The 15,288-nt window shown below is 59.9% G+C and overlaps 1 protein-coding gene across 1 annotated transcript in view; it reads left to right on the top strand.

Moving 5' to 3' along the window:
• The window catches only part of LOC121818524 (collagen alpha-1(I) chain-like), a 2,786-nt gene extending 1,823 nt beyond the window's left edge, over positions 1-963 (top strand). The window contains exons 5-6 of the mRNA XM_042242721.1: positions 163-758; positions 850-963. Coding sequence (XP_042098655.1) covers positions 163-758; positions 850-963 — 710 coding nt within the window. The remainder of the gene's footprint in view (positions 1-162; positions 759-849) is intronic.
• The last annotated feature ends 14,325 nt before the right edge of the window (positions 964-15,288 follow it).

The following is a 15,288-nucleotide window of genomic DNA, read 5'->3' as shown; positions in this document are numbered from 1 at the left end:
TCCCCCGGACCGTCTCACCTTCGGGCCCACGGAGGCGCTCCGCCAGCCACCAGGCCTCAGCTGGGCGGGAGGGGTCTGCGGTACAGGGAAGCAGACCACCACACAGGAGCGTGTGCGCGGTCAGGGCCAGAGCAGAGCCCGCGCGTCCCGCCCCCCCGCAAGGCCTCATCCACCAAGGCCTCCACGACGAGGGGAACAGGCACGCCTCTCCCTACCGCCTCGACCCCCCCAAAAAGAGAGCCACTCTCGGGACACACACGCCACCGTGGCGGGGACCCAAGGGGGACACCGGGTTGAGGGAAACGACACCGCCGCTCGGCCTCAGGCACCTGAGGGACGACCTGGAGCGCTCCAGGGGCACCACCGAGGGTCACACGAGGCACGCTCACACACCCGCGTGGGGCGCGCAGCGCGGCGGCGGCGGCACAGCCCTCCCCGCCACAGGGAGGGCCGCTCGCCGGGCACACGCCGAGAAGGCGAAGCGGGAGCAATCTGCTGCGTCAGAAGACCAACGGCGCCCACTGACGCCCCGAGGCAAGGGACAGCAGGAGACCGAAGATCAGGGCCGGAGGCCACACACCCAACCCCTGCCTTCCTCACCCTCCCTGATGGGCAGCGGGGGGAAGACAAGCGAGGGGCCCCCGCGGACAGACCGAGAAGAGCGGACACGCTCACTGGGAACGCCCGTCCCTCGTCTGGCACGGCTTAGGCTCGGCCCGGGAGAACACGACCACACCACATCGATCCGTGGAGCCAAGGTGGGGCGGGGGGAGGCACGGCGAGGACAGTCACCGGAGGGGCCCGCTTTAAGCCTCGCCGGCAACCTCCATCCCCCCCACCTCGCCTCAGGCGAGAGCGGCCAACGACCCCAAGAGGAGAACACCTGACACGGAGCCCACAGGGCGGGGGTCGTCCCAGCCGCCCCCAGGTGCCCACAGCGGGGGCGAGGGGCGCCCAGGGTAGAAGACCCGCGCCACCTCGCCCCGCCACCCTCGGGTCGCCCAGAGACCGGAGGTGGCACCGGGGGTCGGGTCAGCCAGACGACACCACACAGGAGCCGGCGCACAGGCCCAGGCGGGCGGCTCCAGCGGCAAGGGACGAACCGGGCACCAGCTGGCGGCCCAGAAGCCCAGAGCCCCGCGTGCGTCTAGAGACCCACAGTCCTCGGTGGCAAACACCAAAGGAGACCGTGTCAGCACTTACCTGGTGGCAAAAAAGGCCTATTAAGGGCGACGAAATGACAGCAGGCGACAGAGGAGCCCATCTACGACTCGCAGGGAGGGCCCCGGAACCTTGTCCCGGCCACCTGTCCCCAACACTGCCCCATACACACCAGGCCCCGAGCTCTCGGGGGGGGGGGGGGAGTGCGGGGGGGTGCGGGGGCAGGCGGGGGGTCATCTGGTCGACCGGGGGGGGGGGAGGGGCGCGTGGTGGCAAAAGGGGTGGGGGGGCGCGGACACCGAGAGAGGGGGAGCTGGCCGAGGACGCCCTCCCCGCTTCGTCCACGCGGGTAGGGGTACCGGCCCGTCCGAGTCTCCGGACGGGGATTTGGCTTCGATGTGCAAAAGGAACACAGAAGACAGACCCGTCAGCGAGGCGCTTCCCACGAGACGAGCGGGCCCCGGGGCCCAGACCGTCCTAGACGGGGCACCCAGGACGGCCCGAGCCGGTCCCCACCTCCCGACTGACTGGGATTCAGGGAGTCGGAGAGGGGTGAGCCAAAGTCGCGTCCGACGACCGAGACCCACGAGGGCACGCCGGAGGGTCGAGCGCGCCCTCCCCGGCCACCCGCGGAAGCAGGGTCCGGTCCATCCACGTCTCCGGACCCGTCAGGACTTTGACAAAGAGAAAGCATGGGTGCCGGGAGACGGCTCGGGCGACCGGACCCCACGGGGGGGACCGCACACGCGCCTCCCCCGGTCAGCCCTCGGGTCCCCACCTCCGGAGCGCGACGCGGAAAACACCTCGGGCAGGAAGGACCCGAGGGCCCGGACCCAGGCGCGCCCTCCGGCGACCTCCAAGCCACCGTCCGGGCCGGTCCCCACCTCCGGAGCGGGGCCGAGGGCGAAGCACACGCTCCTGAGGGCGGCCCAGGAGGAGTCCGGACCGCCGAGCCCGAGTCCAGGCGCTCCGGGCAGGAAGACCCTCTCCCTGCCCACCGCGGCGGCCCGGCCCAGGTAGGGTCCGGGCGGTCCGTCTCCGCGGCCGCAGGGGCACGGGGAGATGCTGGTCGACCCGGTCAGGCCGCCCCGCAAGCCGGCTGCGGTGCGCCGCGACGGTCACCCTCCTCAGAAACCTAGAGAACCAATCTCCGGCGACAGCAGGACTGTCCCTAGGCCTCGGCGCCACCGGGACTGTCGCCGCCAGCGTCGCCGGTGTCTGAGAGCTCTGCCTCGGGCCCAGAGGCTGAGTCACAATCCTCCTGAAGGAGGCCTCGCCGAAGCTCCAGAGGGGAGGGACAATATACAAGCGGCCGCCAGGTGGCTCCCGACAAGCGACTCGAACGTCCCGAGGACGGGTGGCTGTCGCCGGCCGCCGGGGACGCCACCGCGCCGGCCGCCCAAACGCCCGAGCTCGGCCCGGAGCCTCCGCCGCCGAGCGACGCGACGCGACGCGACCCCGGCCGCAGAGGAAGGGAGAGACGCTGGGAAGGATCTCCTCAGGAGGCTGCCACGAAGGAGACTCACTCCCCCACGCGATTCCGGGGTGCTGGGGGACATTCCACGGAGACGCCGGCGGGCGGTGGGGGCTCGGGGCGGGGTCGGCGGAGAGAGGGGCACCAGCGAGCGGCATCGCAGACTCCCCCGGCCCCCCCTCCCCCGAAAGAGAGGGAGGGAGGGGCCGGCAAAGCGAAACCAAGGCGAGCGCTGCTCGGAGAACAAAGCAGGACTTTGGAAAGCAGACGCAGACAAGCAAGCCCAGGAGCAAGAAAGGAAAAGGAGGAGACACACTCGGAACCCCCACCGAGAGAAGACACAACTCAACCTGGGTAGAGACCGTGACAAAGTCCGAAGACAACAAACCCAAGCAGGCGCCGCTGGGTGGGGAAAGTGCACTTGAGGTCAGGAGAACATGGATTTCAAAACAACTGAAATGGCCACACACACCAGAATGGCAGGCAGGCGGGAGGGCGGGCGGGAGGTCTGGGGTGGCAGGGCTGCGGGGGTGGGGGTTGGGAGGGGCGGGGGGGGGGGGGGGGGGGGGGGGGGGGGGGGGGGGGGGGGGGGGGGGCGGCTGAGGGGCGTGGAGGTGAGGAGGACCGGACCGAGTCAATAGGGATCCACTCCATAAACCCCGTGTTCCATGACAAGAGCCAGTTAAATGAATAAATAACTTTGTGAAGTCGATCAGAAAGGAAATGAAACGAAACCACCAGGCAGGAAAGTCAGGTCATAGAAGGGCTCCGGCTGCTAAAAAGTCAGAGAGAGGGAGAGGGAGAGGAGGAGGGGGAGGGAGAGGGAGAGGGAGAGGGAGAGGGGGAGGGGGAGGGGGAGAGAGAGAGAGAACGCATACACACGTGCGTATACGCGCGTCCATATGTATACGCACGCATATTCGCGCCTATATATACGCGCACCCATGGGTATGGACAAACACGTTCGAAGGGCATGCTCACAAACACGCATGTGTCTGTGTGCGCACGTGTGTGCCTAGGCGTTTCTACCGTGCGTGTATGCTTGCGTGTATATACGTAGACACAGGCATATATACACAGACGTACGAGGATATACACAGGTACGGATACACATGCTCATACGTGCAGATACGTCGGTATCCATAGACACACACGTACAAATCAAGGCGGACGTGTCCACGCGTACAGATGCACACGTGTGTATACGTGTGATGTATACGCACAGGTGTGGGTGCACGTATATGCGTGCACGTACGTGCATGCTTCCATAGACGCATCTGTCCTCGTGTGTATATGCACACGTGTATGCACACATGCATACGCACACACGGACACATCCATAGACGTCTACGGATCGCGTCTAGAGGTCCACACAGACGTACGAGTGTGTATGTGTCGGGATACGCACATGCATCTATAAGTAGACGTGCGTGCACGTACGCACATACAGGCGCCCGGGGGCGTCTAGAGCGCCTACACGCAGACGCATGTGCATAGATGAGCACACACGGAAACGCATACGCGAACGTGCGTGTGTGTCCACACACGTCCATAGAAGTCCGTGCACATGTGCCTACGTGCACAGATACCCACGTGTCTGTGTCGATGTCTACGTGCGCGCGTGTGAGTATCTATGGGTGTATCTATGTACATATAGATACTCACAGACACACAGGGACGGAAACACACATCCGTGTGCGTGTGTGTGTGTGTGTGTGTGTGTGTGTGTGGTATATACGGGAAAGCGCAAGCATCTTGCAAAGGGCTTTTCTGTCCAAAACTGATCGAGGCGTCAGACAACTCAGCCTCCAAAAGGGAAACAACCCCCGATGAGCGAAGTGGGCAGGCAGGGGGCCCCCGAGCAGACACCTTCCTTCCAAAGAAAGGGAGAACAGACAGACACCCAGAAGCACAAGGGAGACAACAAATCAGCGGCAGGGCTGGGCCGGGCTGGGCTGGGGCTGCTGGGGGTGGGGGCGGGCTCACGGAAGCACCCCGGGGCGTTCATCTGGACATTGATCCTTCTGCTTCGGAGGGGAAAGGCCCAGGAGCTGGAATCGCCATCGCGACAGCAAGTTCGACACATCAGAGGACAGTGGCTCCTGATCGATCGAACGCGCCTTTTCTGCCGCTGAGGAACATGTGGGCGGACTCAGAGAGATCACATCTCATCCCCTGGGGCCTCCCAGAGAGAGAAACCACATCCCTAGGGAAAAGAGTCCTGCGATTCCCTCGGAACACTCCACCAAAGAGTCCCCCTTCGACCCAACCCAGCCACTCCACGGAGTGCCCACGGAGGGGACGGACAAAGAAGATACGGACGTGTGTATGTGTGGGATCGACCCCCCCATACCTAGGTAGACATCCGTACACACAGAAGGAGAGAGCTCTCTGTCTGTGTGCCTACGCCTGTATCTATTCATTCACTCACACACACACACACACACACACACACACACACACACACACACACACACACAGAGGAATGGGACTCAACCACCCGAAGGGAATGAAATCTCACAGTCTGCAGGAACTCGGAGAGACCTTTAGAGGGGATGATGCTGAATGAAATACCTCAGAGCCGTCGTTTCCATGCAGTACCTACCAAACGAGACACCGTGAACACAACAGAACCCAAGAGAAACAGGCTCCTAAGAGACCACCGCGGAACAAGGGGGGGGCGGCCAGAGGGGGGGGGGGGGGAAAGGGGGGGGGGGGGCGGGGTGGGGGAGAGAACGAGTGAACGAGCGCCCCTGGTGAGGGAGACAGAGGAAGCGGGGCGACCTGCCCCTTAGGGAATCCAGGCGTCACGGGCACGTCGCGACACCAAACGTCGTCCGCCGTGACACCGAGTGGTGACGGACGGTCCCTCACTAGATGCATCCTGGTGATCTCTGTGTCATGCGCTGCACTCGAAAACATCGTCGGTGCAGCTGAAAAGGAACGGGGGAACAAAACACACACACACACACACACACACACACACACACACACACACACACAAAAGGGAAAGGAAGCAGGACGGGAGGAAGGAAAGAAGGCGAAAGGAAACGTCGGCCGTCAGCGAGAGGTCCATTTGAGAAGAGCGGGACTTGCGTGTGTGTGTGTGTGTGTGTGTGTGTGTGTGTGTGTGTGTGGAGGGGCGGGGAGTGGGGAGGCGGGGAGAGAAACTAGGGTGAGTAGGAGGACGGGGAGCAGGAGGAGGAGAAAGAAAAGGACCGACCGATGGCCTCGAGGGCGAGGGGGAGATCAAGGATCCAAAGAGTGGACAGGACGGTCAGGTGAGTGCCATAGGGAAAGGAAAGGAAGCCAACCCACGAACACCCTCCCCACGGTGGTTGTGTTCAGTCCAAGATCAAGATGTGGGTAGCACGGTGTCCTCCAGCACACAGGGACACACAGGGCCTCCCTTGGCGTGGGAGTTCAGGATCACCCTGAAAGCTGAAGCCGTTCTGTTCATCCACGGCTGACAAGTACCATGGTCTCACGACATTCACACATCCTAGCAAACCATCGAAAGACTCTCTCACTCACTCGCCGTGAAACACGTAGACAACAGAAAAGGAGCGACACGATCGTGGCTGGCTGGCTGGCTGGCTGGCTGGCTGGCTGGCTGGCTGGCTGGCTGGATTCCCATGAGAGTCTGAGGATGGAACACATGGACAGAAAAGCATCCGATTCCCTTTGGTCAAGAATCGGTCTCGCCTTCTGCGCCTGGTGTCTTTCCTACGTCTGGATGATTCCCTCCCCACCCCACCCCACCCCACCCCACCCCGCCCCCGCTCCGCTCCCAGCTTGAAGGTGCTCTCAAGGTCCCGCCGGAACGCTCTCTTCCTCTCTTCGGAGCGCCCTTCTGAAGGGGAACGTTTTCTTCCACGTCATCGCCCCGAGACAGCTTCAGCCTGGCCTCCCCTCCACCCCCGCCTCCCTCTCTCCCTCCTGCTCCTCTTCCTCCTCCTCTGAACTCTTGAGCTCTCCTCGCACCGGCCTCTCACCCCACACGGTGGCAGTGTTGGCCTAGGTATGCTCAGGCGTCTCCTCCCCGCATCCCAGTGGACTGCCACTGGCTCTCTCTCGACTGCGTCGTCCTGGGACCATGTGTTTCCTGGCCCTTTCTGCGGGTGGGGGAGACCCGGACGGGCCGGGGCCAGGCGGGGGTGTGGGGGAGCCTGCATGCGGGGGGAAGGGTGGGGGCAGAGAGGAGGAGGAGGAGGAGGACGAGGAGGAGGAGCAGGAGGACGAGGAGGAGGAACGACACAACTCCCGAGTGCCAGTGTGTGCCTGTGGCCCGGGAAACAGACGACGCACCGGGCTGGCTCCGAAAGGGGATCGGTCATGAGATCGGGCACGTGTGTTCTTTGCAGAGGCCCTGCAGATCGAACAGGCAGGGGCAAGGATTGGGCTTCCCGCACTGAGAACTGTTCACCCGTCGTGGAAACAGGCGTCTGTCACACCGGGGCTTCGGCTCCCGGGGCGATGTCCACAAGCCGTAGCCACCGAAACGTGCGCACGCTGGAGCCGCCGCCGTGCAGAGGGAGATCTCATCCGGCTCCTCGTGTCCTTCCAGTGAGCAGGCCGGGATCTCGGGAAGCACAGAAAGCCAGAGAGTTGCATGAACCTGACCGTCACGCTTTCAGAAGCCAAGGGAACCAGAAATGAGGTTCACTCGCGTGTGGGTCTGTCTTTCCACGGGACGAATCCTCTCTTTGAGCAGATGAGGGTTCCGGGGGCCCCGTGGAGCAGAGAGGATAGAGAGTTCCCTCAGGTCCCCTGCTCCTCCCATGCACGCGCACGCTCCCCAACGGTCCTAGGAACAGCCTGCCCCAGAGGAGCGTGCTGGCCACAACCCACCTCCACGGAGACGGAGACGGCAGTGTCCGTCCGCGTCAGTCATCCTCGTCCAGAGTCCCCGGGCCGTGGGCCCTCGCCTTCACGCCTGGCACCGTCCGTTCTGTAGGTGTGTGTCGAACCTGCCCGGAGCCCTGTGGCATCGTCCCGGATCAGGGGTTCGGTGGAAAACACCCTGTCCCCCTGCCTCCTCGGCAGGTGGATCCTTCACCACTGGACCACCAGGCAGGGAAGTCCCTTCACAGCCTTCTAAAAGCATCTACCCTGAAACATTCCATGTCGTCCTCCAAAATCACTGGACCATCACGACTGAAATGAAGGAAACTATGTGAGTTCAAGAATGTCTTCACTCCTCAGTGCTTCTTGCTTTAGAACCACGAAGGCATCTCTCTCTCTCTCTCTCTCTCTCTCTCTCTCTCACACACACACACACACACACACACACACACACACACACACACACGCACAGAGGAGGGCTCATCGTCCAAAAGAAACCAACTGTTGTGTTTCTCCGTCCCCCTTGTGGCCGTCGTGCCATCGCTAGTCAAAGGAGCTGATCTCCTGTGGAATCCGATGTCTTCTTCTCTAGGACGCTTCAAGAAGCAGCAAGAGTGCCGGTTTGTGAGACACGAAGGTCAAGCCGTCACCATGCAATCCCTTCTCCGGGCCTGATCGTTCAGAAACTCTCCCATCCCAAGCGGGGGACGTCAGGATATCCATCTTGAGTTTGGGACGGGGGCTTCCCCGGCGGCTCCGTAGGAAACCATCCCGTGCCCACGCAGGAAACACGGGTTTCATCCCCGGCCAGGGAAGATCCCACGTGCTACAGAGCCACGAAGCCCATAGGCCTCGCCGATGGAATCCGTGCTCTGGATCCTGGCCACTGCGAGCGCTGAGCCCACACCCAGCGGCCACCGAAGCCCACGTGCCCCAGTGCCCGCGCTCCCCAAGAGGAACCACAGCCACGAGAAGCCCAGACACACAACCGCAGAGCGGCCCCCTCCTCCACGGAGAGAGCACGGCTGGCACAGCAGTGAAGACACAGCACACCCCCACAGAAATCAGAGACACCCCATGGTTTTAAAGCAGTACGGGGTCTAGGACGGGATGCCGTCGGCCAATACCTCGTCCTATCCCTCGGGAAGCTCGCTGACTCTGCGGTAGATGAGATCAAGAAACCGCAGCTCCCGTGCCATCGGAAGTGTGGGAAGCTCTCCCTCCAGTGCTGAGAGCCCAGTGGAGACGTGACCCGTGGGGACCGTGAGCGTGCCTGTTCTCGTGAAGAAGTCCTTCCCAGTCCGGGCTCTGGAGATCGGCCCACGCGGACCTGCAGACAGCGGACGGCCATCCCTCTCGGCTCCCTGCGGGCCTCACGGGTCCAGGCGTGCCGTGCCCCCAGCATCTGCTCGCATCTTCTGGGCCCGTCTCCCCCGCTGTGCTCCGCTCACTTGGAACCCTTCTCCCCTCTCGTCTGACCTGTTTTCCTTCCTGTGGCGACTCTTTCTGGCTCCCCTGGCACCACTTCACATTGTTCTCTTCTCACCGCACTCGTCTCGTGGAAAGAATTCCACGTCTCTCTGCTCTGTTCCCCAAGGAGTCTGTCATCGCTCCATTCCTCTGGGGATCGACTGGCACCCAGGCCACCCCGGCCCACGAAAACCGTGGCTCCGTGTGGATGGGACGACTTACCCGACGACCGCGGGGGGCTTGTGGACGTGGAAAGCTGGCACCGGGGAGTCGTCCTGCGGACACACCCTCGGGCACCATCGCGTTCGTGGGAGCGTTTGGGTTGTCGTTGTGGTCGCCGCCGTCTTCCCTAAGACGTGTGCGGTCGCCCTGGTATTCCAACGGCGTCTATTGGAAAAGAATGGCTCATTCCTGGATCCCCTCAGAAGGACTTCGAAAGAGTCGTGGTCGAGACGTGATCGATCTTTCCAGCACTCTCACTTGTGGGTAGACATCTCAAGAAAAGAGACACGGAATCTAAATCTCAGAGAGAGATCTGCACTCCCGTGTCCACGGCAGCATCCGTGGACCCGTCACACGGGTCAAGAGAGGGAAACAGCCCGAGTGTCCATCAAGGGAAGAAGAGGGGAAGAAGACACACGATCCAGATAGAGATCGATCGATAGGTAGAAACAGATGTCCCATGGAGCCACAGGAACGAACACATTCTTGTCTGGTGATAGCATGGATGTGACTTAGGGCGTGATGCCAAATGAATAAGTCAGGTAGAGAAAGAAAAAGACTTTCTCATGCCACTTACATGCCATGGATGGCCATCAAAAGAAAGAAAGAAAGAAAGAAAGAAAAAGAAAGAAAGAAAGAAAGAAAGAAAGAAAGAAAGAAAGAAAGAAAGAAAGAAAGAAAGAAAGAAAAGAAAGAAAGAAGACGGTCATCACAGAACGGCTGGGGGAGGGAGAAATGGGAATATATTGCATTGATGTAAGGGGGAAAGAAAAAAACAAAAAACGACCTCACGGATAAGGTACATCTATACTGTATACGTCACAAAGAGCACGGTGATTCTAAGGAACAGCATGATTATTATAGTATGGTACTATTCGGAGAAGGCCATGGCGCCCCACTGCAGTCCTCTTGCCCGGAAAATCCCATGGACGGGAGGAGCCTGGTGGGCCGCAGTCCACGGGGTCGCTCACAGTCGGACACGACGGAGCGACTTCCCTTGCACTTTTCACTTTCACACCTTGGAGGTGGACATGGCAACCCACTGCAGTGTTCTTGCCTGGAGAATCCCAGGGACGGGGGTGCCCGGTGGGCTACCGTCTGTGGGGTTGGACAGATTCGGACACGACCAAAGCGACGCAGCAGCAGCAGCAGCAGCAGCATGATCATCTGAGAAAGTTGCCATGACAGTGGACATGAATCATTCTCCTCCCGTCCAATGGCAGAAGGAAATGGCAACCCACTCTAGGATTCTTGTCTGGAACTGTCCACGGATGGAGGAGCCTGGTAGGCTACAGTCCGTGGGGTCGCAAAGAGTCGAACACGACCGAGTGACTTCCCTCTCTTTCACATCCAGTCATGATCTGTATGGCTTGTGAGAAAGCTATGAGCTACCGCTTGGGTGGTCATTCTTCTTTGGCAACAGACAGGTGCCTCTTGTCCCCATTCTGTACACATGAGGACGAAGGATGTCATAGGTCCTTCACGAAGGAAATGATATTTCAATACACCTGGAAGTGTAACACATAAAATCACCTAGTTTTCTTGTCTTTCCATGAAGAGTCAGTATCGGCTGCGCCAAAAAAAAAAAAAAAAGGAAAAAAAAAAAAAAAGAAAGAAAGAAAGAAAAAAAGAAAGCTTTATTTGGGGGTCTTCGATATGGCCATGCAGGGACACAGGTTTGAATAAAAACCGGGGGAACGTTCCCCAGGAAAGAGTCGGGGGCTTAGAAAGCTGAAACTCCGTGAGGTTGGAAAGCGACCTGAGAGCAATGATGATGGACTGTCATGCAAACAAGGAACTGTTTCTTCTTCCAGGGTAGATAGACTGTCACAAGTGATGTAGGGAAAGGGGAGGGTGTGTGTGATAGGGGGTCTGGAATGTCGGGAACACTGTTTCGATGATCCGGAGGCCTCTGTTCCCCAGGAGGTGCTCCGAGTTTCCAGACCGAGACACAGACCTCTTCCTCCATGGCCCCCCCTTCTCTATTTCGGGGCGCTCTCTTGGCGATGCGGATTCCACTTTGATTTTCCTGTCACGTGTCATCCCCTTTTGCATTCAAAGATACCATTCCATCATGGGACCTGGTTTCTCTTTTGAGAGAGGATTCGAATGAGACACGATCACTCTCCGCTGCGTGGTTTCGGGCACGAACGACCCACACGGGGATCCATGCCACATCTCTCTCTGCCGTAGAGAAAGGCTGCGTATGGCAAACGATGCCACGGGATCGGCGAGTTCCTCGGGCTCAGCACTCCCTCGACTTGGCTGCGGTTTTGGTTTCGTCCCCTTCCGTGTTTGCTCGCTCGCTGACCCACACGATCTCTCCGGATAGGGCAGCCCATCGAAGCGGAAACACAATCGAGTCTGTGTGAATCCTATTCATGCATCCGATGGGGAGATCCACGACCTCTACGTGGATCCATACACATGGCCGTGTTGGGTTCAGGAGGACCCTTTGGTGTTTTCTGGGTGCGCTCTTTGTCGTCCATGAGCTCACGTGCCTTTCGGGGACATGGCTGATGGAGACGGACACCAAGCAGCAGGGCAGCAAGCTGGCGTCTCGGCCTAGAGCGGTTCCCCAAAGGACATCTCAGAACCGGGGCTGAGACAGCCATCCCTCCCGGGCCCCCCTCGTCGCCGGGGGAGGGGAGGGGAGCGGGGGAGCGGTGGGGTGGGGTGGGGTGGGGGTGGGGGTGGGGGGTGTGAGGTTGAGGAGATGGGGGTGGGAGCCGGGTCCGGGTGAGCGTGCGCACGCGCCTGTGTGTGTGTGGGTGTGGGTGTGTGGGTGTGCGGGTGTGGGTGTGTGTGTGTGGGTGCGTGCATGCGTGCGTGGGTGGGTGGGTGGGGCGGGGAGGGGAGGGGACGGGACTGGGCTCGGGGTTGGGGGTGCACGGGGTGAGGGGACTGTCCCGGTCCCCCTGAGACGTGAAGGCAGATTCTGTCCCGCTGAGAACTCCCTGCCTTCAGGCGCGCGAGGGGAGCAGGTTTCTCTCCAATCCATTTAGTAAACGGTTTTGAAAAAGTTTCCAGACAAAAAGTATCACACAGTTATACACAACATGTCTCCTCGTAATTGCCGGGGCCAGCGCGAGGAACTCCGCCCATGGCAAGGTCACGAGGAAGGAGGCTTGGCACACGCAAAGGCGTGATCAAGCCTCAGAAACCCCCGTTCCCAAGCATCTACCCCCAAAGCCAGCGTCTACCTAGAAATGATGAGTCTAGTGGGTTGGTCAGGAATGACGTGGGTGAAGGGTGTTTCACGTGTCGGGCCAGTCATGACGGCTCACGCCCGGCCCTGGGTGTGACAAGGGCGTCTCGGGTCAAACCTCTCTGCTGACAGACTAGCTCGCGTGACAGGGTCACCCACCCTCCCGCCACGACGCACACGAGCGTCGGCTCCCTCTCCACCGTAAACAGCACAGAGAGTCTGGGAGTCTCTGGAGAGTCTTCGCGAGCACAGGGCTTTTCTCACGGTCGAGTCCGTGATGGCCGCCAGGCCTCCATATCCTTAGGCACCTGGGAATAGATGAATCCATGTCGTTGGAATGTAGAAAAGGAAAGAGAGTCGTCTTGAAGGGGAGCAATCCTAGACTTTTTGAGTGAAGGAACGTTCTCTTTGGGAATCGATCCCCGTCCTTTGCGACCCATCCCTGTGTCCTTGCTATGTCAACATGTCACTCGATCACTCTCTGAAGACTCAATAGACCTTCAGGGCCACATTGGGAAAGGATTTTCATGTGTTGGGCTGATGGTCGCTGCTCCATCTCCATATTCCCTGCCCTTATCGTGAAGATCACTAGCATCTAGGGGAAATAAGTATTCACCTTTCAGACGACTCATGTGAAGTTTGGGTTCAATCCGTTCCTTTCTTGATTGGAACTCACGACACCCTCACCCTACAGGAATGTCACTTTATCTGGAGGGTGGTGCCCGGTTTAAGAAAAAACACCCTCAGAACACGTAAGTGTTTTGGGGATCAGAAAGAAAGGATCATCACACGTCAGCAGGCCTCAGGGCCAGAAGATGATGTCATATGTCATATCCCTAAGACTTTTTTTTTTTTTTTTCCCAAACATGTATGTGAAGCACCTGATTTTCAGAAAGGTCGGGACTCCCGGCCCCCACGTGACTCTGTAGTCATCCCTATATGTCACAAGAGGGATAGAAGCAAACCCACCACGAAAGACATCGGATCCGTTTCTGGAAAGACGGATACCCCCACGTCGCTTCTTTCTTTCTTGCTCCCCGTTTCTCTGGCCGAATTCCAAGTGATTCAGCCTCTTTTCCTCCACTCGTTTTCCTACGACACGATCCGTTTCTAATCTCTCTCTCTATCTCTGTCATTCAATATGTCTTTATCCAAGGACGCCAACGCCGTCCCCGCCTTCGAATTCCCTGGATCCGACGGGGCTGGACCCCGGCAGGAGGCGGTGTGTGGTGGTGCGTCTGGGGCACGCGCAGGTGGTGCTGCGTGGGTGTGTGTGGGGGTGGGGGTGGGTGGGAGGGGTAACGTGTGTGGTGTGTGTATAGGTTCCACGTGAGGCCGAGTGTGTGTCGGGTGGGCACCATGGGTGTGTGCGTGTGGGATGCGCCTGTGGGTGTGGGCGTGGCCGTGGCCGGAAGGGGGTGGGGCGTGCAGAGACAGTGGCCCAGAGACACAGCCAGGCAAAGGACAACGCAGTGTGTGTGTGTGTGTGTGTGTGTGTGTGTGCGTGCGCGTGTGTGTGTGTGTGTGTGTGTGTAGGGGGTAGGGGGGAGTGTGTGGTGTGCGGCCTGTGCTGCGTGTGTGTGTGTGTGTGTATGTGTCTGGGGTCGGGATGTGTGTGTGCGCTGTGTGCAGGCGGGGTGTGTGTGCAGGTATGCGCGTGGTGTGTGGTGCGCCTGTGGTTGTGGGTGTGGTGGACGGTGGGTGGCACAGAGACACAGCTAGGCAAAGGACAAGGCAGTGGGGGGGGGGGGGGGGGGGGGGGGGGGGGGGGGTTCATAATCTGAAAGGCGAAAGGCACAGGGACGCAGGGACGCACGCACGGACGCACCCACCCACCCACGCACGCACGCACGCAGGCACCCAGCCACGCACCCACCCACCCACCTGCCCACGCGCCCACGCACGCACGTGCCCGTCCACGCTGTTGCGTGACGAGCTGGGTGGAGCTAAGCGTGTGATGACTCTGTCCATTGGGTGGAAATCACAGATCTCAGTGAGGTTATGATGGGAGCAGGGGCTTTGACGCAGTGAGACGGACAACACACTGATGATCGACTTAAAGGTCAATAGAGAGGGGTCTGAAACCTCCCAGAAGGAAATCACAGCACTGTATCAAAGTTTGGTGTCACTATTTGTTCTGGCATAGTCACCAAGTTTAAACGGTTCATTTCTGAATGTCATTTCTGTCCCGCTGAGAACTCCCTGCCTTCAGGCGCGCGAGGGGAGCAGGCTTCTCTCCAATCCACGGCCATGCATCGTTTTCGCCCTGTTCAAAAGAAAAAAAAAAAAGAAAGAAAAAGACCAAAACGTATTTGTTTATCTTGGCCTGTGTTCTGGGCCGAGGCCAAAGACCTCTTCAAGCGTGTCGAAAGGATCTGACAGGATGGGAGGGAGGGTGCAGGTCAATCCATGGGTCAAGAGATCCACAGAATCTGTCACAGCTGTGACTCGGGCCTTTTCAGAAACAGGCCCATTTGGATGATTCCCTGGACAGGAGTCACCCCAGGAGTTTCCTTGAAGGGATCGAGTTGAGCTGCAGGAGTCCGGAGCGTGACCCCGCCGCCGCCAGAGGGCCTCCTCAGCCCGGCAGGCCGGCCTGCAGGCAGGGGCTATTGTCTGCGGGCCCCACCGCCACCCTCCCCACCCTCCCCCTGCAGGGCCTCGTCCGATAGCTTCATTCAAATGCAGAAAGCTTTCCAGTCAAGTCAGAGCCTCTGACTTCGCCTCGAGCTTCTCTCCATTGAATGGTGATCCGCCCCACCCACGCACCCCTCCTCCCATCCCCATCCCCATCCCCATCCCCATCCCCATCCCCATCCCCCCATTCCATGTCTCCACCTTGAGACCGCCCCTTTCGGCACCGTGCGGAGGAAGGGGGCTGGGGGATGGGGAGGGTGTCGAGACACAC

Source organism: Ovis aries, chromosome 2, assembly GCF_016772045.2.
Source record: "Ovis aries strain OAR_USU_Benz2616 breed Rambouillet chromosome 2, ARS-UI_Ramb_v3.0, whole genome shotgun sequence".
Lineage (NCBI taxonomy): Eukaryota > Metazoa > Chordata > Mammalia > Artiodactyla > Bovidae > Ovis > Ovis aries.
Note: the sequence above shows the minus strand (reverse complement) of the source record. Positions and strands in the feature narration are given on the sequence as shown.